The sequence below is a fragment of the Vipera ursinii genome (genome assembly GCF_947247035.1).
Source record: "Vipera ursinii genome assembly, chromosome: 7".
In the NCBI taxonomy this organism is placed as follows: Eukaryota; Metazoa; Chordata; class Lepidosauria; order Squamata; family Viperidae; genus Vipera; species Vipera ursinii.
In genome coordinates, this window is record NC_139521.1 from 55,207,139 (window position 1) to 55,235,110 (window position 27,972).

Below are 27,972 nucleotides of genomic sequence, written 5' to 3' on the forward strand. Positions count from 1 at the left end.
AAATTAACCCCGACATAGTGAGTATAATTATCCCTCTAAAAATTCAGTTCTATTGTTTGAATAACTACACTGTGCTAAGATCACTATAATGCAGGAAAAGCTTCAAGTGGAAGTCTTTGGATCTCCAAATTTCTTTATTATTTACTATATGTTGTTTCAAAATTACATTATTACTTTTTAAACAACAACTGCAGATCTGTAATTTAAAGATACTGGTAAAAATGTACAGAAAAGCAAATTTTTTTAAGTAGGCGATGGTACAAATATTCAGCTTAACAAATCTGAGTAACCTATTGACAGAAACGTAAACTGTTTATTCATTTCTAAAGCAAATATTTGCTTAGCTCTCCAACAATTGCTTTATTTGAAACATTTCTTTTAATAGAGGTTAATATGTTTGGCAACAATAACTTTGCAAAAACAAAAATTAGTAATGGAAGGTATAATAAATGTTCCCCCCCCCTGCCCTTCCCGGTCATTGAATGTTTTTTAGCAATAGAAAGAGAAAAATTTGTTATACTTTTTAGTGGATTTCTCACTGAAGCAGTTTAAATTTCAAAATTGAATAGTGACTATTGAAAAAATACTCATGTATTAATTGTTCAACTGTACTAATCACCCTAATGTAGAATTGGTTTTAGTATATGTATATTCATAGTATAATCCAAAGAACCATTATGCATGTACAGTAAAGCAGAGAATTAGATACCAGGAACCTTGAGTCTCATATGAAACAAAAGACACAGTGTATGCATCATTCTAGTATCACATAGTAACCATAAAGTCAAATAGAATCAGTAGATGAAAAAGTTATTATACATCAGTACATAGTTACATGTGAAGTAGTTCTAACTTTCTTTGCAAGGCAAAAAACATGATGAGTGGAGAGGCTTTAAAGCTGTATCTTTATGCATTTGTACTTTGAGATAAATGCATTGGCAAGATGTTGATTGTTACCTCCTGTCGTACTTGACATTGGATTAGTGCAAGGATGGCCCTTCGAAACCTACAAGAGGGGGAAATGTTTTAAGTGTCTGATAAAAAAAGAATAGCAGAAGATCCAGGTAACATAGGAAGAAATATTTTGCCTAATCTCTAAGTCTCTACTGCCATAGGGTCAGTGTCAAGATCTTTGCTACAAATCTGAAACCTGTACCTTTGCTGATGCTTATTCTCATGCTTCTTTCTCTGGACCTAATCCATACTAACTTCTTGGGCAGTGGGCAAGTACTTTCTTCCCTTGCTTTTACCACAGATAGTTTGCTTGAAAATTGCAGGCAGAAAAAGGAGAACAGCAATAGGCCACTGGCTTGGCAGTTGGACAACAATGGCAATTCGTGGAATTTTGTTAAAATGTGTAATCCTCACCATCAACAAAGAACACTTAAAATGTGTAATTTTCATAGTTAACTAATTTGTTGATAGGCTTTTGTTAGCACATTTTAATCATTTGCATAAAATGTTATGTTAGTCACCTCCTAGGGAGGAAAGCCAGGGCAAATCTAGACAGCATACTAAAAAGCAGAGACATCACCCTGCCAACAAAAGTGTGTATAGTCAAGGTTATGGTCTTCCCAGTTGCAATGTATGGCTGTGAAAGTGGACCATAAGAAAGGCTGAGTGACAAAGAATTGAGGTCTTTGAACTATGGTGCTGGAGAAGACTCCTGTGAGTCCCTTGGACTGCAAGGCGATCAAGCCGGTCAGTCCTAGAGGAGATGAACCCTGACTGCTCTTTAGAAGGCCAGATCCTGAAGTTGAAACTCAAATACTTTGGCCACCTAATGAGAAGGAAGGACTCACTGGAGAAGAGCCTAATGCTGGGAAAGGTTGAGGGCAAGAGAAGAAGGGGACAACAGAGAATGAGGTGGCTGGATGGAGTCACTGAAGCAGTAGGCGTGAGCTTAAATGGACTCCAGCAGATGGTAGAGGACAGGAAGGCCTGGAGGAACATTGTCCATAGAGTCATGATGGGTCAGACATGACTTTGCAACTAACAACAACAACAAGTATACATAGTGTATGGTGCTGGAGGAAATGGAATTGCAAGTAATGAGATAAATGCAAAATAATAATTCAATACACAATTACAATCAATGATAAAATTCTACTTTAATACCATATATACTGCTCAAAAAAATAAAGGGAACAGAAAATAAGACATCCTACTATTAAATACAGTACATTGTGTTGCTTAAGTGTTCCCTTTATTTTTTGAGCAGTATAGTTACAAAGAAATCCTATTCCAGTTCAAACTTTCTAACCACACTGGTTTCCTTATGTTTAAAAATATTGCATTCTTCAGGACTGCATAAAACTCATGTCTCCCTCCTCCAACCATGCCCACCCCATCTTGCAATAGAACCACTTACTTTTTATTTGCCATCACATAAATGCAGGGATTATAGAAGGTAGATGACTTTGCAAACAATGGGGCTATGATTGCCATGGTGGGGGGAATTTTCTTTGGGTCTCCAAATGCAGACCATAAACACACAATAGAATATGGAGACCAAGCCAGCAGAAACATTAAAATCATGACAACAGACATCTGTAAACAAAAACAAAAACGTTGTAACTCCTTAATATTTGTGTTAATTCTGTCTTAAGTATCGGTTTGTTTTCTTCCTCAAACTTGCATTCTGCCTAGTCATTCTTTTTTCTACATCCTCCAGACATCTTGTAATTATAGCAATCCTAATAGAAGCAGAAGTTATAATCTGTGCTGATTAAGAATGTATGTTGTAGTAGAGAATTGCCATATGGCCTCATATCTCAATTTGTAGGCCACCTCGGGTTACACAAGCTTTGACTTAAGTAACTCTAATGTTATCCAAGGACACACAAAAATTACAGCCACCATTTCTCGATGGGACAAGCATACATTTTTTTAAGTTTAGAATTTAGTGTTAAATTCTACAATTTTACTTCTTTGCACTCTATACATAAAGCTTTCTAAATGCCTTACTGTGAAGCCTGTTTTTTATGCTTAAATGGTATTGTTTGATGTCTCTTATCTGAAACTATAAACTAAGTGCCAATTTGTTTAAGGCTGATCCCCTTCACTGGCTTTGTTTGTTTGCTTGTTTGTTTGTTGATTTATTTATTATGCCACCCCTCTCACTATCCAAAGTGACTCTGGGTGGCTGTATTGTATGCTGGTTTCTCAAGAAATTGAAAATCAGAACTCAACAAACTGGAGCACAAATAGTTGGAATTGTCTTAATACCTTTGTGATTTCTTTCTTCTCACTTGCATAGTTATACATCTCACCTATATTACAAAGATCTGCTAACACATGATTTCCACACATGTGACTGATTACAAACATTAAGCTCAAATATTTCCATAACAATCTTTTGAAAATGAACACTGAGAAAATATGACAGGCATATTTAGTATCCATTTAGCAGCGCCGGCTCTTTGGAACATCTTACCCTCTAAGGCAGGGGTGTCATACTGTCGGTCCACAGGCCGGATGCATCGTAGCAAAACCGCGCCCACCCCATTGCCAGCAATGGCAAAAAAGTCACAATATGTCGCGACACGTCACATGACGTTGCGAGTTTGACACCCCTGCTCTAAGGTGAGATCTGCCTGCTGTCCTTCTGTCCTTCCACAAGGGCCTGAAGACCTGGCTCTCTGGCTGGCCTGGAAGTGGCTGCTAGACTGATGGCATTCTCCACCTCTCCCGTTTTGCTCTCCACCTGACTATCTTTTTGTTTATTGATGTTGTGTTCTTTTTCATAGTTTTATTGTTCTATTATTTTATTTCCATTCTGCTTACAATCTTTTTGTTTCTTCCTTTTTATTGTTGTAAGCCACCTAAACTAGCCCCATGGAGAGATAGGTGGAAATAAGTTCAACAAATAAATAATAAATAAATCTAAATTACTATCCACAAAGTTTTCAGTTATTAGATATGCTAAGTATAGGTTATTTTTTAATCTAAAAACTGGTTTCCTCCCCCTCATACATACATACATACATACATATGTGTTTGGTGTGAACAGTATTATATATAAATGTTGTATATCTCATGTAAGCCATATCACAAATAGACAATGAAGAAAAATAGAATGATATGAAGAATTTACAATACAAAGAAGGTATGAGATAGAAAAGGATAAAAGAGTCAAGTGCAAATGATCTCCAGGGAGAATGTTTATATTTCTTACCTAAAGCAATATTAACTTTTGTCTGATTTTCAGAGAGAGAGAGAGAGAGAGAACATGATGTATATTCTAAGCTGTTTTGCTTATTTCTCTTGACATCATACACAAAATAATTCTGAAGGAGAAAAAAGGTAGTCTCACATTATGACCTTACCTTTGTAACATCAACTTGATCTGACCAATCTACCTCGATGCTTTCTATATAAGTGTTCCTGGTGTATCGCTTCAAAGTTTGGGAGATATTGTAGTAACAGTAAAACATGATGGATAAGGGAATGACAAAATTAACAGCAATTACTGACATAGTGTAAGAAACAAAGGATCTGAAAGTGAAAAAGACCAAGTAGATGACTGAAAAACTTTCCTCTCTTGATTGGTAGTATTGACAGAAATACCTGAGGACATTCTAAAATTATGTGGAACTTAAATAGTTGGATTGGTTGATAGTTAATATTCTAAACCTAGCTATTTATTGGAGTGGTTTAGGTAGTAATCCAGTATTCATTTGGTAGAAATTCTATCATTAGGCTCCCAAGTAAATATGTGCAAGATTCAGAAGTGTCCACTGCTAACCACAATTACTCCAAAATAATGAAACATGCATTGGGGAATCCCAATGCAAGCTCCACACTTTTGTACTTATATCAGTTGACACTACCCATTTGCCTCTGCTAAGCCTATATCCATATCTAACACAACTGTCTGTGAAAGCAGGAGCAACCCAAATTTATTTATTTTTTATTATTTATTTTAATTCCATTTATATCCCGCCCTTCTCCGAAGACTCAGGGCGGCTTACAAGCTTAGCAGTTTCACACCTGTTAAGGACCCTATGCTTTTTTATTGTTAGACATATTATGTTGGCTTCTGTTTCCAGCATATGTAAATATTCTTTTCTTCAAGACATAAGGTTAATACTAAAATAAGTACAATGTCATTAGTTATTCATCAGAAAACACTAAATGGACCCAGATTCCTCTTGGTGGTCCTCTTGTGTTGTGGATGCATCAGATTTAACCATTGTGGATGAAATTTTCTCCCTTAGTGATTTATAAGACTGTAGTTTCCTTCCAAACTGTTCAATGCTTGTTCAATTTTTTAGGGTTTTAAGGCTTCAGTGACATTTATACCAATGCAAAATTATAATCATGAATGTTCTACTTCATCATAAAAAGAACATACGTGTCATTTTCTCTCCAGTTTATGGTACAGGTAGCTCCAGTTGGATCTGGGGCATAGGATGCCCATCCAACCACAGGCATGGAGGCCCAAAAGACTGCATTGGTCCAGGCAGCAAAAATCAGGGCAATATAGTTGTGAGTAGTTAGTCTGTTACCTGTTGGCAAACCAAAACATCATCATTATTTATTCTTTCCTATCATTTGTACTTTACTACTCGAAAGCAAAGAATACAAAAATTACAATGAAAATTTTATAAATACACAAATCAAGCTATTCAGACATTAAATTCATATTCACATCTATACAAGATCTAAGCAACTAATTTCCCTCTTTGAAAATTACATACTTATACTTCGTGTGTTTATAGTATGATATGATATATGATATGACCGTACACACACATTTACAAACATTGGTTAAAAAATTGAGAAAGTTGCTGAGAACATTTCCCTAACTATATTCTGAAAGAATCTTTTTTTAACCTGGTTCCCTCCAGATAGTTTTTAAAAATAGCCATTTGTTAATGTTTTTTCATTATGCTATATTTAATGAATAATTGCTTGATAGTTTTCCAACTAAACATTTTTAGACTAAGGTGTAAGTTTAGCAAATTGCTTCATCATATTCCTAAACTAAGTATAAAAAGGGGGTATCGGAACAAAACAATCATATGATTTTTGTCCCTATTAACATCTTGAGCTTTACAATCTGATTCCAGTCTATTGTAAACTACAGATGCCTCTCTTTTTTTAATGCATTTGACCTATTCATAATAGGTATTCTCACAATATGGTTACAACAGTTACAATTAGATTAGTGTAATTTCATAAATGTGTATTGATGAAAAGGGAAATGGATAAATATATTTATATTATAAGAGCCGTGGTGGTGAAATGGTTAGAATGCAGTATTGCAGGCTAACTCATGGCTCACTCCAGAAGTTCGATTCTGAAAGGCTCAAGGTTGACTCAGCCTTCCATCCTTCTGAGGTCAGTAAGATGAGGACCCAGATTGTTGGGGGCAATTTGCTGACTCTATAAACCACATAGAGAGGGCTGTAAAGCACTGTGAAGCTGCATACAATTCTAAGTGCTATTTCTATATTCCCAGCTAATTTCTGCCTGCACAGAACATAACTTCTTCAACATTTATTTCTCGCTCAAAAGGTGACCGTGCTTCCAAACATAGCACTTGGCTGCCTTCATACATTGTTCTAATCTTCTAAAATGCTCCAAGATTACAGTGCTTGGCTTATTAATGATATGAAGCATGTTATCAGAGCTTCCCACTGATAAAAGAATTTAGGTCAGGTGCTTCAGGGATGTTAGCAATTCGATATTAAGATATTTGCAGGGAGTCTGATATTTACAGAACCAGATTCCTTGGTCTGTTCTTACTCTATAATAGTAGCCAATGCTCAATTCTATAATTGTTTTCCTTCTGACACTTCCAATTTGTTATACCCTCTGACCTCTTTCTCTCTCTTCAGTCATTCACACAATTAAGAGTTTTGGCACTTAAGAAATAGGAACTTAAAATAAAAAAGAACCTTATTATCTCTGAATTCAAAACAGAGGTAGGTTTTATTATGTAATCCTCCAAAGTTCAAGAGCAAAATTAACCAAGTATATCTTCAAAAGGGCAATTTTTTACAAGTTTTGTTTCCACAACTATTTCTGTTATCTACAAGCAACAGATAATACAAGTAGACCCAAAACATTCTGGAAAAAGTAATGGCAAAGCATTTCAACATTATTGTCATAAAAATGGATATGAAATTCAGCAAGAGTCAAACTCAACTTGCAGGAGATTTATACTTTACTAAAGGTAAAAGGTAAAGGTTCCCCCGCACATGCATGCTAGTCGTTTCCAACTCTAGGGGCCAGTGCTCATCTCCGTTTCAAAGCTGAAGAGCCAGTGCTTGTCCGAGGACATTCCTGTGGTCATGTGGCTGGCATCACTATACGCCAAAGGTGCACAGAACGCTGTTATCTTCTCACCGTAGTGGTCCCTATTTTTCTACTTGCATTTTTATGTGCTTTCAAACTGCTAGGTTGGCAGAAGCTGGGACGAGTAACAGGCACTCACTCTGTTACGCGGCACTCGGAATTCGACCCACCAAACTGCCGACCTTCTGATCGACAAGCTCAGCGTCCTAACCCACTGAGCCACTGCGTCTTACTACTTACTACAAAAGTATAAATTCAAATAATATAGAGTTCCAAAATGTGGGATTTCCCGCAAAACAAATCACCAAAATCTATACTGTAACACGGTATGCTTATTGCAGAATACTGACCATCATACCTATTTGTGGCTTGCAGATTGTCAAGTAACGATCTATGGCGACAACAGTAAGCAAACCAATGCTTGCCATTCCAAAGAAGATATTTAAAGCAGCATAAATCTAAAATTTAAGAAATAATACATGGTTTAAATGTTTAAAAATAATATTGGTTGCTTTCAAAAGTCTAAAATTAGGCTCTTCTTTTACAATTATCAAGAAGCATTTTTTTCTTCTACACAGATATCTACAGGAAGATCCGTTTGTTTAATCCCCCATTATAATTTTCAGCTAATTAGTAAAGCCAAGTTTAACATCAAGTTATTCTGTTTACTTATTTTATTATTTTATTAAAACTGGGGGGGGCTGACTGTGGAAGAGTAAAAATTGAAAATAATGAAAAATGTGTCTGGATAACCACATTCCTAATATTAGAATGTTTAGCAAATAAGGCTCTACAAGTGTCCTATCCAGGGCTTTTTTTCTCATAGAACGCTCAGAACGGAGTTCCGGCACCTCTTTTGGATGGAATCTTGTAGGGTAGGCAAGGTGGGTTGTATGACATGTGTGAGTTCCGGCACCTTATTCTTTTACAAAAAAAGCACTGGTCCTATCCCAAGGCTTGGGAAAACAGCCACTTTTTAAAGGTTCCTAGAACATCCTCAGGAAAAAAGCCAAACTCATCTGTAATGGATATTATTCCAGAGGTATGTACCAAAACAGAGGGCACACTTTCTGGATCCTGATAAATAGCACTGCTTAATAATAATAATAATATAAAGTTGGAAAGGACCTTGGAGGTCATCTAGTCCAACCCCCTGCTCAGGCATGAAACCCTATACCATTTCAGACAAATGGTTGTCCAGTCTCTTCTTAAAAACTTCCAGTGTTGGAGCATTCACAGCTTCTGGAGGCAGGTCATTCCACTAATTGTTCTAACTATCAGGAAATTTCTCCTTAGTTCTAGGTTGCTTCTCTCTTTGATTAGTTTCCATCCATTGTTTCTTGTCCTGCCTTCAGGTGCTTTGGAGAATAGCTTGACTTGCTCTTCTTTGTGGCAGCCCCTGAGATATTGGAACACTGCTATCATATTTTAGCCTCCAGTCCCCTGATCATCTTTGTTGCTCTTCTCTTTCTAGAGTCTCAACATCTTTTTTACATCGTAGTGGCCAAAACTGGATTCAATATTCCAAGTGTGACCTTACCAAGGCATTGTAAAGTGGTATTAACACTTCACGTGATCTTGATTCTATCCCTCTGTTAATGCAGCCTAGCACTGTGTTGGCTTTTTTGGCAGCTGCAGCACACTGCTGGCTCATATTTAAGTGATTGTTCACTAGGACTCAAGATCCCTCTCACAGTTGCTACTATTGAGCAAGGTACCACCTATCCTATACCTGAGCATTTGGTTTTTCTTGCCTAGATGTAGAACCTTACATCTTTCACCAATGAATTTCATTTTATTAGATAGCACCCAATGTTCAAGTCTGTCAAGATCCTTCTGTATCTTAAGCCTATCTTCTGGAGTGTTGGCTATTCCTGCCAGCTTGGTGTCGTCTGCAAATTTGATGAGTTCCCCATCTGTCTCCTCATCCAAATCATTGATGAAGTTGTTGAAGAGCATTGGACCCAGAACAGAGCCCTGGGGCACCCCGCTACACACTTCCCTCCATGTAGATGCAATTCCATTGAGGACCACATGCTGAGTACAGCCGGTCAGCCAGCTACAAATCCATCTGGTGGTGATGCTGTCTAACCCACATTTTTCTGTCTTATCAAGTAGTAGGTTGTGGTGTACTTTATCAAATGCCTTATGGAAAGTAAATTAGATCCACAGCACAAAATACACCAACGTTGCCTGATCTTATGGAATAGACAAAAACCATGGGAAATAGGCAGTCCCTCGGATAACCTGACCCTATGCTATGAAGGACTCTAGATGATAACCAGCACCTGGAATTGCAAATGGGAGCTCACTTGCAATCAGTGTAATCTTTATAGAACTGGTATCACGTTGGCATAGTAACACATGTCCAAAGTTACTGTTGTTGCTGGATTTAAGATCTGATGTAGCTTCCAAGTGGTCTTCATGGACTGTCCATGTAGAACACATTCCAATAGTCCAACTGTGAGTGACCATTAGAAGGACCTCACAATCTATGAGTGGGCAGAATTGGTACACCAGATGTAGCTGGACAAAGATCTTGTTAGCCAAACCTGCCACCCTTCAAGCAGGAGTCCAAAATGACGCAGACATTGTGTGCCAGTTTTGAGGTAAAGAGTACAATCCCCTCTAAGGCTAACAATAGTTAAGTTCTAAGATTGGGAGAGGGGAGACAAAAACCCACAGCTATTTGGCAAGATAGAATCTGAGTCTGTTCCCTCATCCAGATCCACGCAGCCTCCAGACAATGAGACAGGACTTCCTGTTCATTGGATAGCACAAGAGAACATATAGAGCTCAGTTTTCCCTTCTCTTATTGTCAACAATACTTCAGAAGAGGCCTTTCCTATAATCTAAGCCCTAGTTCCTTTAACAGGAGCTATGGGTCTGCATTCATGACCACTGGAATACAAAGCATATATTCTGCCTTTGGACCATGCTGTTTCTCCATGAGGTTGCCACAGTCAGCTGCCCCTAGTAAGTTTCAAGGAAGAGCTACAAACAAAAATCTTTTACTGTGTTGCTCAAGACAGCCATCTAGCGACAATTGTGATATATTTTATATCTTAATTTGCACACTCATTTTCAGCTACTAGACAAGTAGTTTGGATAGTATTTTAAAAGCAAAATAGAAACAACACATTTATAATATATGAAAAAATAAGATAACTTCCTGAAACTTGGCAGATATGTTGGGATTATAACTTCAAAAGTTCCCAGCAATATCTCTGGGACAAAGTATTGTAGAAATAGATAACTATGATATTTTTTTAAAAAAATAATAATTCTGTAGTCCTAGTTCAATTTAATCAAAGTGGAATGTCAACACACATTTGTTGGGATAAAGTATATTAATGTATTCCTTCTAAAGCAGGAGACAGTTGGGTTCCAGGTTAGATAATTACTCTACCTAGTTTTGTTTTTTTATTTGATATTTCCCATTGTTCAGTTTTTTTAAGAGGAGATGCCAAGACTTAACAGTCAGGTGGTGTGCAAGGTGCTTTCTGTGCTATATTAACAAACAATCCTCTCTTCCCAGAAGATCAAATACTACCTGCTTCTATATGTATCTCTCTCAAAAAAACTACAATCTCTCAAATAAAATAATGCAGGTTCTAATTAATAATATAATTTTGTTTGTAAATATTTAATGTATTTAATTTAGGTCCACCTAAATAATCCTTATGAAAAAAGTTTGTCTTTTTAATTTATGGACCAAGAAATATATTTTTAACAATTTAATTTTTTCTTAGGATTTGCTTGTCTTTTGGTAATGATTTCCTTCTAGCACCAAAACTACCACTTAGTGGTAGTTCAGAGAAGTGTGGGTTTTTGTTTTTTGTTTTTGCCACAAACACACTAGTGGAAAGAGATGTGTAGTTCAACTGTTCATGCCAAAAAGAACTGGTAGAAACACTTAGCAACAGTTTGTTTTGTTATCTGTTTCTGAACACCTGTTTGAACAGGGCTACGTACAATATGTGTAATGTGATCCTTTGTTTTAATAGTCAAGTTACCTGGCAACCCAGATAGCCAAATTTCCAGCTTCCATGCAGATCTGAAGCTGCAGACATGGGATAGCCAATACTACTCACTCCAATATCCGTAAAAGCCAGGTGAATGATAATAGTATTGCTTGGTGTTCGAAGTTCCTTAAATTTAATGAAGATGCTTAAAACAGCAATATTACTGAGAAGACTTATGACTCCTGTCAAAAGATTAAAAATGGGGAGTAAACTTTAGAAATGTTAGTCTTAATAGACCCAATCTGAGTTTCATACTATCTACAAAGAGACTAAGATCATCATCATCATCATTGTCGTTATCGTCACCATCTCATCATCCTTTTAAAAAAACTAATTAAGCATTAGTTTGGTGCCAGGTTGGCATAATGGTGAAGACATCAGGTTAGAAAGCATGAATAACACTGTGACTTTTAGTCCCTACTTAGGCACAAAACCAGCTGGGTGACCTCCCGCCAGCCCTAGGAAGAAGGCAATGGCAAACTATTTCTGAAAAACCTTGCCAAGAAAACTGCAGGGACTAATCCAAGCAGTTATCAAGAGTCAACAACTGATTCATAGTTACCAATAATTAAAAATAGGGTAAATTCACACACAATACTAAATTTTTTGACTTGGCAATGTTTCATGAACCCAAAAAAATATGATTTTTAATTGTAATTGATTTCTTACCATATGTGAACCAATCCAATTAGAGTTTATGCATATCATGCTTGAGCTTCAGTAAAGCAAGAACAGTGTTAACTAGATATTTTATCACCAGCCCCATTTAGATGTTAAAAATTTAAAAAATAATGAACATAATTTATGGGCAGAAATCCATTTAGAGTCTTGCTGGGGAATTCTAGAAGTTGAAATCCACACATTTTAAAATTGAGAACTACTAAACAACATGATAATCTGTGATCCCATTATGGAAATAAAAAAAGTTATTGTTCACAAATACAGTATTACTACTGATTAGTTGCTTAATACAAATTTTACTGGTATCAGCTCAAAGAGCATAGTAGAATTCCATCTCTACCGCCATTATACCACAAAACCAAAATATGGGAGAATACAATATGAATCAGACAGGATGTGTTTACAGCATATATTTAGTCATCCCAATTTTCTGGGTTATAAATTAACCACAAAAATTAGGTTTGACCAAGATTTTAGCTTAAAATATGATCGACTAGTCTATGAAACAGTCAGTTCTGCAATTTGTGACTAATTAAAAGATGCATTTTTGACAGGAATAATGGATGGGAGTTAAATACCTAAGACTGAAAGCCAACAATCTTGCTATTTAACTTGAATTTGTTTCCCTGGTGGGAAAAGCTCCCATCTTCAACATTTTATTAATCCCAAACATATGCACCATTTCTTTCTTTAAATATTAGCTTCACTTGATATATTTAATTTAGTATAATATTAGATTGGTCTACATCAAAGTACGTTTCAGTGAACTCAACTATGTTAACATCTAGCTAAATGGGTTTAAAATTAAAATCCAAGAAGTTGCTCTACAAAGTATCAGATATTGTCTTACTTACAGGTATTAGCCCTAAAGCACAGGTCTGCAACCTGTGGCTCCGGAGCCGCATGCGGCTCTTTCAGCTGTCTCCTGCGGCTCCCAGTCCTCTGCCATGTACAGTCCAAAAAAAAAAAGTGGGACTAAAAAAGTTCAACCAATCAATTCAGATATGCAGGGAAGGTGCATATCTCGCCTTGGCTCCACTCTTCAGTCAAACCCTGTTCTGCGCATGCGCGCATGTATGCGCATGTGCACACATTTTTTTGCGGCTCCCAGTTTTTCCTTTTGTGAGGGAACCGGTTCCGAGTGGCTCTTTCACTGTTTCAGGTTGCTGACCCCTGCCCTAAAGGCAGGGGAACTCCAGCCCCTTATTCAGAGCTGCCAGGAACACAGATCTTCTGCATGCAAAACAGGTTTTTCCATCACTGTGGTACTATACTGCCCAGATTTTAAGGGACTATGGAAGACTTATACAGATTAGAGTGTGCAGAACTTGGTTTTGAAAGCAAAAAAGGGCTTCAGAGTGTATTAAAGAGCAAAAGCAGAACTTGTCTGGAATGCCTTAAAGCAATCCCAACCTGAAAAAAAGTACTTGGTTTAAAAAGCTGCACATAGAGGCTATTTGCATATCACTGGGTATTCTAAAGTACTTTTTGCAATCAAATCCAAAGAGGAACAATCCATTTTCAACACTTCACATTTCTTTGCTTATGTTTAATTAAAGCTGAGAAAAAATGAAGTGATATTTTTTATTAAGGTGCAATACCCCAATATTTTCTTAACCAAATACATTCAACATTCATACCTGCTGCAATCAAGTATGCTGCAATAATGTTGTGTTCCTTCTGTGAAAAGGCTGATGGAAGCTCACTATTACTTTCCACAGTCATACTGTAGTAGGATAATTCCAAAATGTGGCAGGGCAAAAAAAAAAACCTGGGAAGAAACTTCAAGAGTTAAACTTCTGAAAGAAAGAAAGAAGAAACTTTTGCAATTCTTTTAAGATGAATTTTTATCTTCTAAAATTTCCTACAAATGTCCTGCTCTCTTGAAAGCATTCTGATTAAAGAAAGCAAAGGGGCTTACATTCCTAGCCTTTGGAAGGGAAAAGCTTGCTAGGTCAAACAAAGAACAACATAGAGCTGCTTTTATTTTCAGTAAGATTTTTGTGCCTTGTGGTAAGAGATTTACTATTTTCACAGAACCCAGATTTTGAACTTCAATCTTTAGGGTTTTATTAACACAATACTCTCAGCATTTTTAATAGCAAGTCATGAAACAAAATAAACTCAGTTTCTGACAAAAATGTATTTTTCTCCGTTTGCAAGGGACAGATTGCAGATGCACACTTCAAACTGGAAATCTACCTTGAAATATTTCTAACACACATATATAAACTGGCTTACACAAATTTGCATTGTGAGTCAAACATGATTATTATTGATTTTTGACTGTACTTATGCAACATGCTAAAACAGTGATGGCGAACCTATGACAAACATTTCAAAGGTGATATGACATGTGGGTGACACACCAGCATTCACCAATACCCAACATTTATTCTCAGAAACACACCCCATTCTTGCATGATTTTTGAGGTTGCAGAGGCCATGTGAGAACAGTATGCTCTCAAGGGATCTCCCACAAGAACAAGACATGCTTTGGGGCAGTTTTTAGAAGCTTTAGAGACCATGGAAGAGCATTCTCTGAAGCTGCTTCAAGAATGAAGGCCTGTATAATGTTGTCCGTTCCTTGGGTCTACTTTTAAATATAGCATTTAAAATTTTAGTTGTTTCTATATTTATTTTTTTACTATCTGCAAGCTGTCCAATCACCTTATTGGTGAGAGGAGCGAAAGAAAGAAAGAAAGAAAGAAAGAAAGAAAGAAAGAAAGAAAGAAAGAAAGGAAGGAAGGAAGGAAGGAAGGAAGGAAGGAAGGAAGGAAGGAAGGAAGGAAGAGAGTTAAGAGCAGCCTTGCCACAGTAAAACACCACCATCTGTTTTGTTTCCAAGCAGGAAATGAAAATTATGTAACTCCCTATCTCTATCAGTAAGCCAACATTCCATCATAACTTGTAGAGATTGATGGACCTATGCAAGATAAATACTTTCTACCCAATAGCATTTCTTTTGTTCTTTGTGTTATTCCCGTCATATTGCAGGGTCCTCAGTGTTCAAATTTTGCAGTTCTGATGGCCCATTTGGCAGTGGACTTAAACTGCTGGTAGTGGTCTAGGTCGGTACTGGTCTTGGATTGTAACCAGTCTTTGATGGCGGCTTTCTTAGATTTCACTGCATGTTGGACATCCTCGTTCCCCCACCAGATCTACATGTCCACAAAACATCATCCTGATTTGATCACACCTATGGTTCCTTTGCACTCTCCCGGATTATTGCAGTGACCTGTCCCATATATCTCTTGCTAAGTACAGCTACAGAAAGAGGTCTAATGATGTCCATCAACTGTTTCATTTCTAGGGAGCTTCCACCACTTGATACGTTCCATGGTGGTGGTGAGTTGGTCTGAAGGGTGGAGTCGAAGTGTAAATCAAAAACTTGGAAGTTTGTGTTGTGGGGCAATACTGTCCAAGGGGATGACCTTAGGGTCCATCACCATCTGGCGGTCCCTTCTCAACACCATCCAATTGTCAATTGGATGCCACCCAATGGCATTTCCTTACCTGTATTTTTAATACCCTAATTCACCTTTGAAGAAATGCCATCTTGAAAACCCAAGGTAGCTAAAATACCTTCTTCCTATTTTCCCCATAGCAACAATCCTGGGAGGTGAGTTGGGCTGACAGCATGACTGGCCCAACTGGCTTTCATGCCTAAGGCAGGAGTACAAATTCAGTTTCCAGCTTTCTAGCCTAGTGCCTTAACCACTAGACCAAACTGGCCTTCTTTTCTCTGTTTATTGTTGTTATTAAATCTACTTTAATGCCTCAGATTATTTGCTGCATAATTATACTGCTCAAAAAATAAAGGGAACACTTAAACAACACAATGTACTGTATTTAATAGTAGGATGTCTTATCTTGTGTTCCCTTTATTTTTTTGAGCAGTATATTTATGGCTCTGGAGGAATTCAGGATCAAATGGTAGACCTCTGGGAATGGACAATGTATTTCTAAATTCTGATACTTAAGATAAATTTCTGCAACCAATAGTTTTCCTATAAATATCCTATTATTTATTTACACAGGTACAGCGTATCTTTTGCCTTCAACTCCAATCCATGGTTCTTAGGATAGCCAAACAAAAAATAGCTTTCCTAAACTTTAACTTTTCTCCCAGATAACTGAAAAGAATGCATTCTTCTTGTTCACCCCCCCCCCAATTCCAATTCACTCTTTTCCCATTATTTCTTGTGTTGGAACATTAAGTTGTAGAGGAAGTGCCTGCATTATATACGGGGATTCTTAGTCATCCAGGTCATGGTTGTCCCAAAGGTTCTTTTTCCAAAAGGCAACTGGATTTTGCTTTTTCTTTGAAAACGTTTCACTTCTCATCCAAGAAGCTTCTTCAGTTTAAAAGTGAAGAAACTTCTTAAATGAGAAGCGAAATGTTTTCAAAGAAAAAAAAGCCAGCCCAACTGCCTTCTGAAAAAAGCACCTTTGGGACAAGTGCCTGCATTCTTCTACTAATGATGAGACCATATTAACACAACCTGTATGCCATGCCACTGTTTTCTTCTTTGCAGCTTCCCTTCGAGTCTTCTGTATCATACTGAATACTACAGAAACTCAGTTCAGAAGCATTCATCTTGTAAAATCCATGCCAGGGAGGTTTGTCTCTTTATTCTGTTTCATACACCTTTTTTTTTTTGCAGCAAGGCCAATGTAAAACATGTTTGTGTGTTAATGAACATGGCATGGAAATTGTAAGAGAAAATATTTTAAGCAGCTTTTAGAGGTCCTGCCTTTGGAATTCATTAGCAAGTCCAAGCTGCAGTCTGACCAATGCAGTGTAAAAAGATTGTTTACATTTTTATTGGGAAGAAATGGTAAGACTGAATTTCAAAGCATTCTGCTAGATCCTAACAAGCCCTTGCTGAACGCCGTGGGAATTATTATTGAGTAAGTACGTACAATTTTCTTTAGGCTACTACTCCAATAAATCAATTTATTAGACTACCACTCCAATAATTATCAATCATATATTTGAGGATAGTACAGCTGAATGCATATTTTTTCCTGTTTCTAGAAAGGATGTCCATTGCATAATGCTTCATTCACAATGAATGATATATAGAACGCTTACAAATAATTTATTTTCAAGATTCAGAAAATCAGTAGGTATAAAATGCACATGGGATACCTTATGTGCACATAGAGATTCACTCATATATACAGACATATACCTAATGTTACAGAGCAAGGAACACTTCGCATGGCAGAGCTTGAATAGAAAAATAATAGTCTGGAAGATTCTTTCTTCAGGAAACTACAGAAATACTTGCAATCTCTCTCAAAAGCATCTTTTGTACCTGAACCCAGAAAAGTATTAAGCCTTTCAGAAACCCAACTGCTTTGACTAAATGGATAATTTGGAGGTATGTTTCAATCAGTTCATAAAAGGGCCATTGAATAGTATATTCAGCCTTATTATACATACACAATAATGTATCTATTCTTCAAACCAGAGTACAAAATTTATGAGCTGCTCATTAAATTAACTAACTTATAAGTGAAGCCAATCAAGTTGTGAATTAATTTTCTGTTTGTCTTAAATCCTGTTATGTAAACTTTTCTAGATAATCAGACATCACATATATTGATATTTTTTGTTTGTCTTTTTAACATTTAAACCAGAGCTAAGTACAAGATACAATCACCTTCATCTCACATTCAGTATCAAACAAATGGAATTTAAGAACTTTGAACATTATTCTGTAAAACTGTACTGGCTGCTGCAACTAGAAATGCTAAAATATTATATTTCAAATCCTATTTAAGATGTGGATCCTTGGTACTTTCTGAGTTTGGTTATTTGCCTGAGACATTGGGTTACCCAACTAGATAACATCATCAGTGCTCTGATAATGTTACCTAGTTGGGTAATGAAACATCTGCAAACAAACAAGCAGCTCAAACAGCACCAAGGACTCCATTATTGGAACTAATTAAGATGTTTTGATACATTTGGGGCATATCTATAAATTACTACTTTAAAATCAACTACCACAGATCCAAAAGATTTTTATTTGACATTTTTAAGTAGATATCTTTTAAAGTTATTATTTAGTTTCACTGATGATATAAGGAGATAACTTCTTGATATTAAAAATAGTCCCTTTAAAAAAGCTTAAGAATAACAACTTTCCACTTAATGTCTCCAAAGAATGATACAGATTGCAAGTCAGATATCTGTAGTTCTTCTCAAAACTGTTGCATATTAAACGAAACCTATAAACGTTTGGCATGCAAACGCTTTACTCCTTCAGCTAACTGTATGTTTGAAATCGTTTCCATTTTGTAGCATTCAAGTTCGTTAAGGAGTCTTCTCTTTAAATTTCACCGATGAAGCCATAAACTTCATTTCCAGCAACTCCACTCAGTATCCTCTTCCTAATATGACAACAAAACAAGAAAAATTAGATTTTCCATATCCAGTCTTAAAAAGATGTAAACTTTGGCTGTAGCATTGTCTTTTACCTCAGAACTATTTGGATTAATGATTTTAATATTCCTTTAATAAAATTCTGCTGTAACCTTTCCAAAGTATTATGTTTTTCCCAGAAAAGTGGCAGCCAACAGTCCCCTCACTGAAGGCCCCCTATCCCAGCCTCCACACCAAGCTTATCAAATAACACTGTGATTTGATGCATAGTTACAAGCTTCCCACTATTTTGAAATTAGAATGAACTAATGCAGCATCTCTTTAGAATAGTGCAGTATATAAAAATGAATAGTTTCCTAACCGCACACTACTCTTAAAAGCTGGATAAGGGAGATATAGCCGGGTCTTGGAGAAACCCAGCATTACTGTGTCTTCTCGAAGTGCCGGATCTGCCCTAAGATGCTGGGAGTTTCTGATCCTGGCTTTTCAGATCTTCTACAAATCAAACCCAAGAGGTCCTTTATTTATCACAACATTGTTTTGTAGTATTTTGGAGTGTCTTAAGACACATATTCATTCCCAATTAGCCAGACACGCTTAAATACTCATGCAACAAATTCTCATATTTTGTCATTGGTTCCCGGTGTGTTCACATTTCCTATTTAGGAAACTAATCTTCTGTGATTGATAAGGAAGCTCTGATTGCTTTGCAAGAAGTACTCCATTTTCTTCTAAAGTTTGAAGGTTGCTAATTATCTGAGAAGCAAAAAGTCTAAACATCGCACAGATAATACAGAATATGCCCACGACAAACAGCAAGATAGATAACTATTCTAAAAATGATTATTATAAGGTCATGAATACACTTACCCCTAAATCCTCGGCCACCACCTCTACCTCGTCCTCTGAAACCTCCACCACCTCTACCACCTCCAAAACCTCTACCACCTGCAAACAAATAAAAGTAGATGGGTCAAATTTTTACAGTATCAAAGTGAGTGAGAATAGCAAATAGAAAACGGAAGCCTAATCTAAACAGATCCATCAATTCATCGTTAAAGTGTGCAGAGACCATTCATAAGAAATTGTAATAAAATCCTTGCTTAAAAATAATGGAGTTCTTTGTCAGAGATGGCATGAGTCTTTAAATCATGCAACTGCCTTTTTTTTCTTTATAAAAGAACTAAGCTGTTCCTAGGATGGGCCAGCTTAGCAGAACAAGTAAGGCAGAACAAGTTTTTAATTTACTATCCTGCCAGCTATCCAAACAATGTAACTAGGACGACCAACTGGGATTAACAGACAACTTAACCAGGGATTTGTCTTATGTGAAGGCAACTGAAAACAGCACTCCCCTTCTCACTATGGCATTTTGCACAACCGATACATGGGGTTTGTTCCTTTTTGCTATGGCTCCTGCATTAGCACTATTTTCAGCGTCCTAAAACTATGTGGAGAGGTTAATTTTATGCAGAATGAGATTTGGGATGCAGTAAATTCAGACTCATCTGTTCAGCCCTGGATAAATTATAGTCTTCTTCTAAATTATTCAACTTTCCTTCACATTTGAGGTTTTGTCTGAATACAATGAGCAGCCCTAACTGCTTTCAGGACTATGTTTGTGATCTTCTAAAAACAATTTTTCCATTACAGCATATATTTGTTCCCACTGTAAGAAAGAAATCCACCTACCTCCGCCTCGCCCTCCTCCGCCTCGCCCACCTCGCCCTCCTCTTCCACCTCGCCCACCTCTTGGGGCTCCCTTCTCACCAGGAGGCCTTGGCAAAAACCTCTGCAGAGGAAGCAATCTTGCTGGATCGATATAAAACTGAAGGGGGAGATTAGCATTACACTTTGCCAAACCTTTACTTTTTGCTTGACATATGGCAACTGCTCTGGGATAGGAATAAAAGGATAACACTGGCCTCAGCCTATAAAGAAAATCTATTTAAAATGTTTTATCGATGGCATCTCCCCCCAGCACGTTTAGCCAAAATGTACAAGTCAATATCTCCTAGCTGTTGGAAATGCACTGAAGAAATAGGCACATATTTTCATGCATGGTGGTCTTGTAGTAAGACACAAAGATATTGGCAAAGGATTTGGACTTGGTTAAAAGAGATATTAGGACGCAAATTCGAGTTTAGACCAGAATTTTTCTTATTGGGCATAACAGTTGAGAAATACTCCAAAGAAGAGTTATATTTGATGATCCATATCATTACAGCAGCAAGAATGTCGTTCGCCCAGAATTGGAAAATGAGTGAAATACCGGAGGAAAGCGAGGTGACAAATAAAATTTGGGCGTGTGCAGAAATGGACAAATTAACTCTGGAAATTAAGAATAAAGATCAATCAGGCTATTACAATATCTGGAATAAGTTCTACTTTTGGTGGGAACAAAAGGAAGGTCTCCATTTGAGTTCACAGATTGGTTGATTGCTTTAAATATAGTATAATTGTATACAACTGATGCGTATATTATGTGTGTGTGTATATATATATATATATATGTGTGTATATATATATATATATATATATATATATGTAAATCTCAAAAACAATGTAAGACAAGATGGTATGTCAGTCCGTTCACATCGTGTTCAATGTTTTAAACAATAAAATTTGGGGAATTTTTTTTTTAAAAAAAGTATGCTTAATCAAAGACAAATTAAATAACACAGTACAATAAACAGGACACAATTCTTTGGTTTGGCTGGGGGCGGGGAGAATAGATCCATCACTGGGAGGCAAGCGGCAAACTTAAATCATTTCTGACACCCTACCTTTTGCAAAATTCATAACTTTTCCTTTTAGAAGGGGATTGTATTTCTTTTAAAAAAATACTGCTGCAAAATAAGGGCCTGCAATTATAACCCTAATGAAAACCAAAGAAGAGCAGGTACAGATTACTGATCAGAAGTACTCCGATGCTAGCCCCAGGGAATCCAAGAATGACAAAGCGAATCAGAGCAAGAAGCAAAATGCACCACTAAGTATGAGAGAATGAGACTATTTAGTAGTCATAATAGTCATTAATGTAGTAAGTTACTTTTTCTCTGTGTGCCTCTGGGTGTGTTTGTGTCTCTGTGTGCCTTTGAATCAGTGCCTGTTACCTACCTGGACCAATCCCTGTAGTTCTGTTAGCAAGATTTTGGAAGTGGCTTGCCATTGCCTCCTTCCTAGGGCTGGGAGAATGACTGGCTCAGGTTTACCCAGTTGCCTTGTGCCTAAAATGGGACGACTCAAGGTCTCTTGGGTTCCAATCTAGTGCCTAGTTCAATGCCATAGATATTTAGTGAACTAGCAGTTAACAAACCACTACTATTTCATTGTTAAATTCATTTGCCACCCACCTAACCATGGGGTTACTCTAGGCAGCTTACAATAATAAAAAAGGGGAAAAAATGAAAGGAATATAAAGAGAAATAAAATAACAGAACAATAAAATGCACATTGACAAAGGATACACCTTTTTAAAGTTTAGACTCATATTTATGAATATTTAATGGAGAGCAAGATTACATATCACAAACATAAGCAGGACTTACCTTTTGTAGTTTTTTGAAAGATGAAGCTTTCATGTTTTCTGACAGTTTAACTGAAAAGTACTTTCAAAGTGGCTTAAGGAAAACTCTATTAAGATTCCTCACAGATGTCTTTTATCAATTTAAAAGTAAATCCTCAAACATAATGATGGTCCCATAGATAGAAATCTACAAAAGATCTTCTTAGTCCATTCATGACAAGGCACCTCCTTGCACTGATCATTACAATAAATAATATGAAACAGGAACAACAAGTGAACAGACAATATGATGCCTTCTAGATAAATTTTAAAAGCTGCATATTTTAAAATCTCCAAACTATAATAGGCATTAGAGTTCAACACAAGGAGATAAACTAGGCTGGAATTAGAGCACTCCCTATGTTTTTGCATAAAAATGAAAATACAATAGTACAAACTTAGGGAAGAAGTCCTCCACTTCTCATGTCCCTCACTGTCCTTAAAGCAAGGGAGAGAGCCTAACTTTCTTCAAGAAGTTCAACAGCCTGCAAGTAATTTCTTATACGGTAATTTAAAATGACCAGATGAGGCTGATTTTGCATTAGATTCCAAGTGCAAGACAGATTTTTGAGAATTAAATGCATTCAAAAAGGATTTATTTGCCAGTCCCAAAATAAAATGGGGAAAAAAAACATGCTCTGGTCAATCTCTTTCATAAACACAACTAGTAATAAAACGGAATATAAGACTAAAGGATTTATTTACATTGCTAAACAGTTAATTTTCAAGAAAACATTACAATTTGTTATATCAAATTTGCAAGATATAGAAAAAAGAAACTCTAGAATCTAAGCAGCCAGCAAAATAGTAACTACATACCAACTGAAAAGCTGTGTCAATATTAAATACAAAGTGGCAAACACAACATACCGTATATTTCCTTAATTAATGCAAAGGTTCCATACATCACCTTGGCTGATCTGGATCAGGTAACTGAGGTCAGTCCAAATTATAGGTTGGCTAGGTGGCAACTAGGAATTCTAATTTCACTGTTACCCAGAAATATGAATGACTATCCATAAAGTCTTTAGGAATTGAGATCAGCCTGAAGAAGACTTACCTTTTTTTAAAAAAAAAACTAATCTAGAAGTTTGTTCAAACGAAAAATGTCCAAATTTAAAACAGTTAATCTTTTAACTACTTAATAGACAGAATACTGTGGTATAGTCGGCTAAAACTGAATGTAACTTTTAGATGTTTTATCTTTTCTTGTACACAAATAAACAAATTAACTATTTTGTTTACTTTGAATTTAGATGCATTCAAAAGTACACAAAGGATACAAAGTCTCTAAGTTGCCCAAATATTTCATCCACTTTCCCAATCTGTTCTTTGTTTTCTAAATAAACTGGTGCATTGAAATAAGGCACTTTGTTTTCGTCAGTGACACATTTACAAACAATATCATCTTCACAAGGATGCATAAACTCTCCAAGAACTGCAAAGAAGAATAACTAAGAAATTAAGTTATCTAGGTTCTCGCTTCTTCCATTTTCTCTAATATTCAGTATACTTACTAACTACACTTTCTGGAGGTCCTTGGTCATAACCGCCTCTATTAAAGCCACCACGTCCTCCTCCACGTCCAAATCCACCTCTTCCACCACCTCTTCCTCCTCCTCTATTGAAGCCACCACCACGACCACGGCTGAATCCACCACGATTATTTCCACCTCTCCCTCGAAATGACATGTCTTCTTTCTGTTCAATGTGTATAACAAGTCTAAAAGATCAACTGAACTTCCAATTACACATATTAACCAGTATTGCCATCAACTTTGTAATACCCCTTAGGCAGCTGGTACATAATATAGTAATTTCAAAGCAAGAAATAATTTAGCTGTAAGTAATACTTCAGGTTTACTGCAATCATAGGAAACATGCACTTGTTAAGCTCCTACAAAATCTTCTATGTGCTGACCATTCTAGGAAAAGAACAGGATAAGACATCAGGCGACACTAATGTATTTTCAATGAATTAGCATATCTATTGGTTGCCTCTTAACTTCAAAGGGTTAAAAGTAAAATTTCAGTCATCAAATTTAACTTTTCCTTTTGCCAGACTTCACCAATAGACCATAACTTTATTATCAAGTTAAACTAAAAGATAATCTTATTATGTAAAAGTAATAGATCATATTTTGCTTCTATTTCTGATCAATGACCATAATAAATGTTTTGATATTGTTTCCAAAATATGGAGAGAATTATCTGTTGCAAGAAAAAGTAGTACATCTGTTCTACGTCTCATAACTTATACTCTTTCAAAATATCTTCTGTCTTGCACTTATATCGTTGTATACCGTATTTTTCTGTCTATAAGACGCACCCTTGTATAAGACGGCCCCCAATTTTCTAAACAAAAATTCAGAAATCAACATTTTAAATATTAAACCATGCCATTACACAAGGGAGGTGACTTCCTCCAATTAGATGACACTCTGTGGGCTTAGTCCCGCTCACCCCCTCAGGCATCAATCACTGTACTGAGGTGGCTTCCCAGGGCCTCTTGCGGCTTCAGCCCGAGCTGCCCCGGTGAAAAACAGGTCATAGAAGGCGGCTTCAGTGGGACCGGTGGCATCCTTGAGACAGCATGATCCTCCAGCACCAGGCGGCATCTCAGGCCAGCTTTCTCCCCATCCATGCAGCATCTCGGGCCAGCAGTGGCATGTAAAGAACCCACACAGGCATGTCCTGGGCTGCAGAGGTTACCATTATTTTTCCGTGTATAAGACAGATGCACCTGATTTTTGAACAGGGTGTTTACAGGAAAAAACGTCTTATACACGGAAAAATATGGTACCTAAATGTTACCAAATAAGGTTTTGTAATAGGGTTTCAATCTGCATATAAAAAGCACAAGATACAATATGTTGGCAATCTATCCATTTTTTAAATCCTCTTCATTTTACAGATTAGCAAGAACTAATACAGTCATGGCCGAAATTGTTGGCACCCCAGAAATTTTTCCAGAAAATCAAGTATTTCTCATAGAAAAGTATTGCAGGAACACATGTTTTGCTATACAGGTTTATTTCCCTTTGTGTGTATTGGAACACAACAAAAAAGGGAGGAAAAAAAGCAAATTGGACATAATATCAAACAAAACTCCAAAAATGGGCTGGACAAAATTATTGGCACCCTTAACTTAATATTTGGTTGCACACCCTTTGGAAAAAATAACTGAAATCAGTCGCTTCCTATAACCATCAATAAGCTTCTTACACCTCTCACCCGGAATTTTGGACCACTCTTTCTTTGCAAACTGCTCCAGGTCTCTCTTATTGGAAGGGCACCTTTTCCCAACAGCAAGGTGTTCAATGGGATTCAGATCTGGACTCATTACTGGCCACTTCAGAACTCTTCAGCGCTTTCTTGCCATCCATTTCTGGGTGCTTTTTGATGTATGTTTGGGGTCATTGTCCTGCTGGAAGACCCAAGATCTCGGACGCAAACCCAGCTTTCTGACACTGGGCTCTACAGTGCGACCCAAAATCCTTTGGTAATCCTCAGATTTCATGATGCCTTGCACACATTCAAGGCACCCAGTGCCAGAGGCAGCTAAACAACCCCAAAACATCATTGAACCTCCACCATATTTCACTGTAGGTACTGTGTTCTTTTCTTTGTAGGCCTCATTTCGTTTTCGGTAAACAGTAGAATGATGTGCTTTACCCAAAAGCTCTATCTTGGTCTCATCTGTCCACAAGACGTTTTCCCAGAAGGATTTTGGCTTACTCAAGTACATTTTGGCAAACTGTAATCTTGCTTTTTTATGTCTCTGTGTCAGCAGTGGAGTCCTCCTGGGTCTCCTGCCATAGCGTTTCATTTCATTTAAATGTCGACGGATAGTTTGCACTGACACTGATGCTCCCTGAGCCTGCAGGACAGCTTGCATTCCTTTGGAACTTGTTTGGGGCTGCTTATCCACCATCCGGACTATCCTGCGTTGCAACCTTTCATCAATTTTTCTCTTCCGTCCACGACCAGGGAGATTCGCTACAGTGCCATGGGTTGCAAACTTCTTGATAATATTGCGCACTGTGGACAAAGGCAAATCTAGATCTCTGGAGATGGACTTGTAACCTTGAGATTGTTAATATTTGTCCACAATTTTGGTTCTCAAGTCCTCAGACAGTTCTCTTCTCCTCTTTCTGTTCTCCATGCTTAGCGTGGCACACAGACACACAATGCAAAGACTAAGTGAACTTCTCTCCTTTTTATCTGCTTTCAAGTGTGATTTTTATATTGCCCACACCTGTTACTTGCCCCAGGTGAGTTTAAAGGAGCATCACATGCTTGAAACAATCTTGTTTACCCACAATTTTGAAAGGGCGCCAATAATTTTGTCCGGCCCATTTTTGGAGTTTTGTTTGACATTATGTCCAATTTGCTTTTTTTCCTCCCTTTTTTGTTGTGTTCCAATACACACAAAGGGAATAAACCTGTGTATAGCAAAACATGTGTTCCTGCAATACTTTTCTGTGAGAAATACTTGATTTTCTGGAAAAAGTTCTGGGATGCCAACAATTTCGGCCATGACTGTATATAAAATGTCCACCCACCTCTTTTGGTGGCCTGAAATGCTACTTCAAATGTCTGCAGTGAGACTTGTCTCTTCTAGTGTGTTGGAATACTCCAGTTCTGGTTCCCACCATACAAAAAAGATGTTGAGACTCTGGAATAAGTGCAGAGAAGTATAACAAAGATGATTAAGGGGCCAGAGAGGCTGAAACATATGATGAATGGTTGCAGGAACTGGGCATGTTTAGCCTAATGAAAAGATAAAGAGAGGTAGGTGACTTGATGACAGTCTTCCAATATTTAAGAGGTTGTCACAAAGAAGGGAGGGACAACCTATTCTCCAAAGCACCTGAGGGCAAAACAAGTAGTAATGGATGTAAACTTATCAAAGAGAGATCCAACATAGACTTAAGAAGAAATTTCCTGACAGTGAGAACAATTAATCAGTGGAACAAACTGACTTCAAAAGTTGTGAGTGCTCAAACACTGGAGATTTTTAAAAAGCGATTGGACAGCCATTTGTCCGAAAAAGTATAAGGTCTCCTGCTGTGGCAAGCGGTTGGACATTAGAAGATCTCCAGGGCCTCTTCCAACTTGGTGGAGCAGTGGGCTAATGCCTCCTTAAGTAACACCAGCTGCCTGCAATTAGTGCAGGTTCGCATCCCACCAGGCTCAAGGTTGACTCAGCCTTCCATCCTTCCGAGGTAGGTAAAATGAGGACCCAGATTGTTGGGGGCAACAAGCTGACTTTGTAATAATGCCGCTTGGGGGGCCCCAAAACCCCTAATAAGCAGGCATATACATAGAATGAAGGCTATTGCTAGGCACATTGATTTGTGCTTAGATTGTAAGCCACCCTGAGTCTTCGGAGAAGGGCAGGATATAAATGGGATTTTAAAAAAAACTGTTTTGTACTCTATCCAACGAAAAATGGGTGGATCGGACAGCTAAGATAATGCCAAATAGAACTATTTTCTGAACCTCGGAGCCCTACTTTGTACGCCCTTTCTTAACCATCTCTCAAAACGCAAATGGAACTGAATCCTGAATACGCAGCCCTGGGTCAAATCAAATTTGGTACTAAACTAAGTCTAAAAGTCACTCGTGAAGAACCCCACTCTGGAAGCCAATACGCAAAACCACAATATTTTTAAAAGTACAACTCTTCGTATAGGATCGATTCTCTTTCCGTTCAATAATTTACTCTCCCAAAAGCGATGTTACATTCTCAACAACAACAAACGAAAACCCCACACAGCAATATATGTGTGCGCGTGTGTATATCACAGTCAAACACACACACACACACTTCGATCTACGAAGACATCAAGGAGACTTCGGGAGATCGCAACGCAGAAGCAGCTCCTGTTCTCGGACAGACATCCCACCCCACAAACCCACGACGGCTCCCACCTACCCGAAACTTGCCCCTTTTCCCACGTGGCCGCCACTCTTGCTCAAAAGCGACGCCA

General features: G+C 37.4%; 2 protein-coding genes across 4 annotated transcripts; both read right to left on the reverse strand.

Annotated features, from left to right (window-relative positions):
• Positions 1-789: 789 nt before the first annotated feature.
• RRH (retinal pigment epithelium-derived rhodopsin homolog) lies at positions 790-13,736 on the reverse strand (the record flags this gene model as incomplete). The annotated part of the gene is made up of 7 exons (XM_083367109.1): positions 790-1,006; positions 2,372-2,550; positions 4,329-4,497; positions 5,357-5,510; positions 7,664-7,763; positions 11,322-11,512; positions 13,652-13,736. 7 exons carry the CDS (start codon positions 13,734-13,736, stop codon positions 907-909), a joined length of 978 nt encoding a protein of 325 aa, XP_083223235.1. The 3' UTR covers positions 790-906.
• Positions 13,737-16,486: 2,750 nt separating this feature from the next.
• GAR1 (GAR1 ribonucleoprotein) lies at positions 16,487-27,968 on the reverse strand. 3 transcript variants are annotated; one of them, XM_083367330.1, is made up of 8 exons: positions 27,918-27,968; positions 26,542-26,654; positions 23,494-23,677; positions 23,260-23,414; positions 21,960-22,019; positions 20,101-20,236; positions 19,279-19,356; positions 16,487-18,416 (listed from the first exon to the last, which is right to left on the reverse strand). In XM_083367330.1, the coding sequence occupies exons 3-8, from the start codon at positions 23,666-23,668 to the stop codon at positions 18,403-18,405; spliced, it is 618 nt and encodes a 205-aa protein (XP_083223456.1). In that variant the 5' UTR covers positions 23,669-23,677; positions 26,542-26,654; positions 27,918-27,968; the 3' UTR covers positions 16,487-18,402. The 3 variants fall into 3 exon arrangements, with proteins under 3 accessions (XP_083223456.1, XP_083223455.1, XP_083223454.1); XM_083367329.1 differs by having other exon boundaries at positions 26,542-26,849; positions 27,918-27,956; XM_083367328.1 differs by lacking the exons at positions 26,542-26,654; positions 27,918-27,968 and adding an exon at positions 24,440-24,852.
• Positions 27,969-27,972: the final 4 nt, after the last annotated feature.

Excerpts from the sequence above, each read along its gene's own strand:
- GAR1 (XM_083367328.1), bottom strand. Across the intron at positions 23,415-23,493 it reads ACCTCCAGAAAGTGTAGTTA|TTCTTGGAGAGTTTATGCAT; the intron begins GTAAGTATACTG and ends TCTTCTTTGCAG. Across the intron at positions 20,237-21,959 it reads CTTTCAAAAAACTACAAAAG|TTTTATATCGATCCAGCAAG; the intron begins GTAAGTCCTGCT and ends CTCCCCCTTCAG.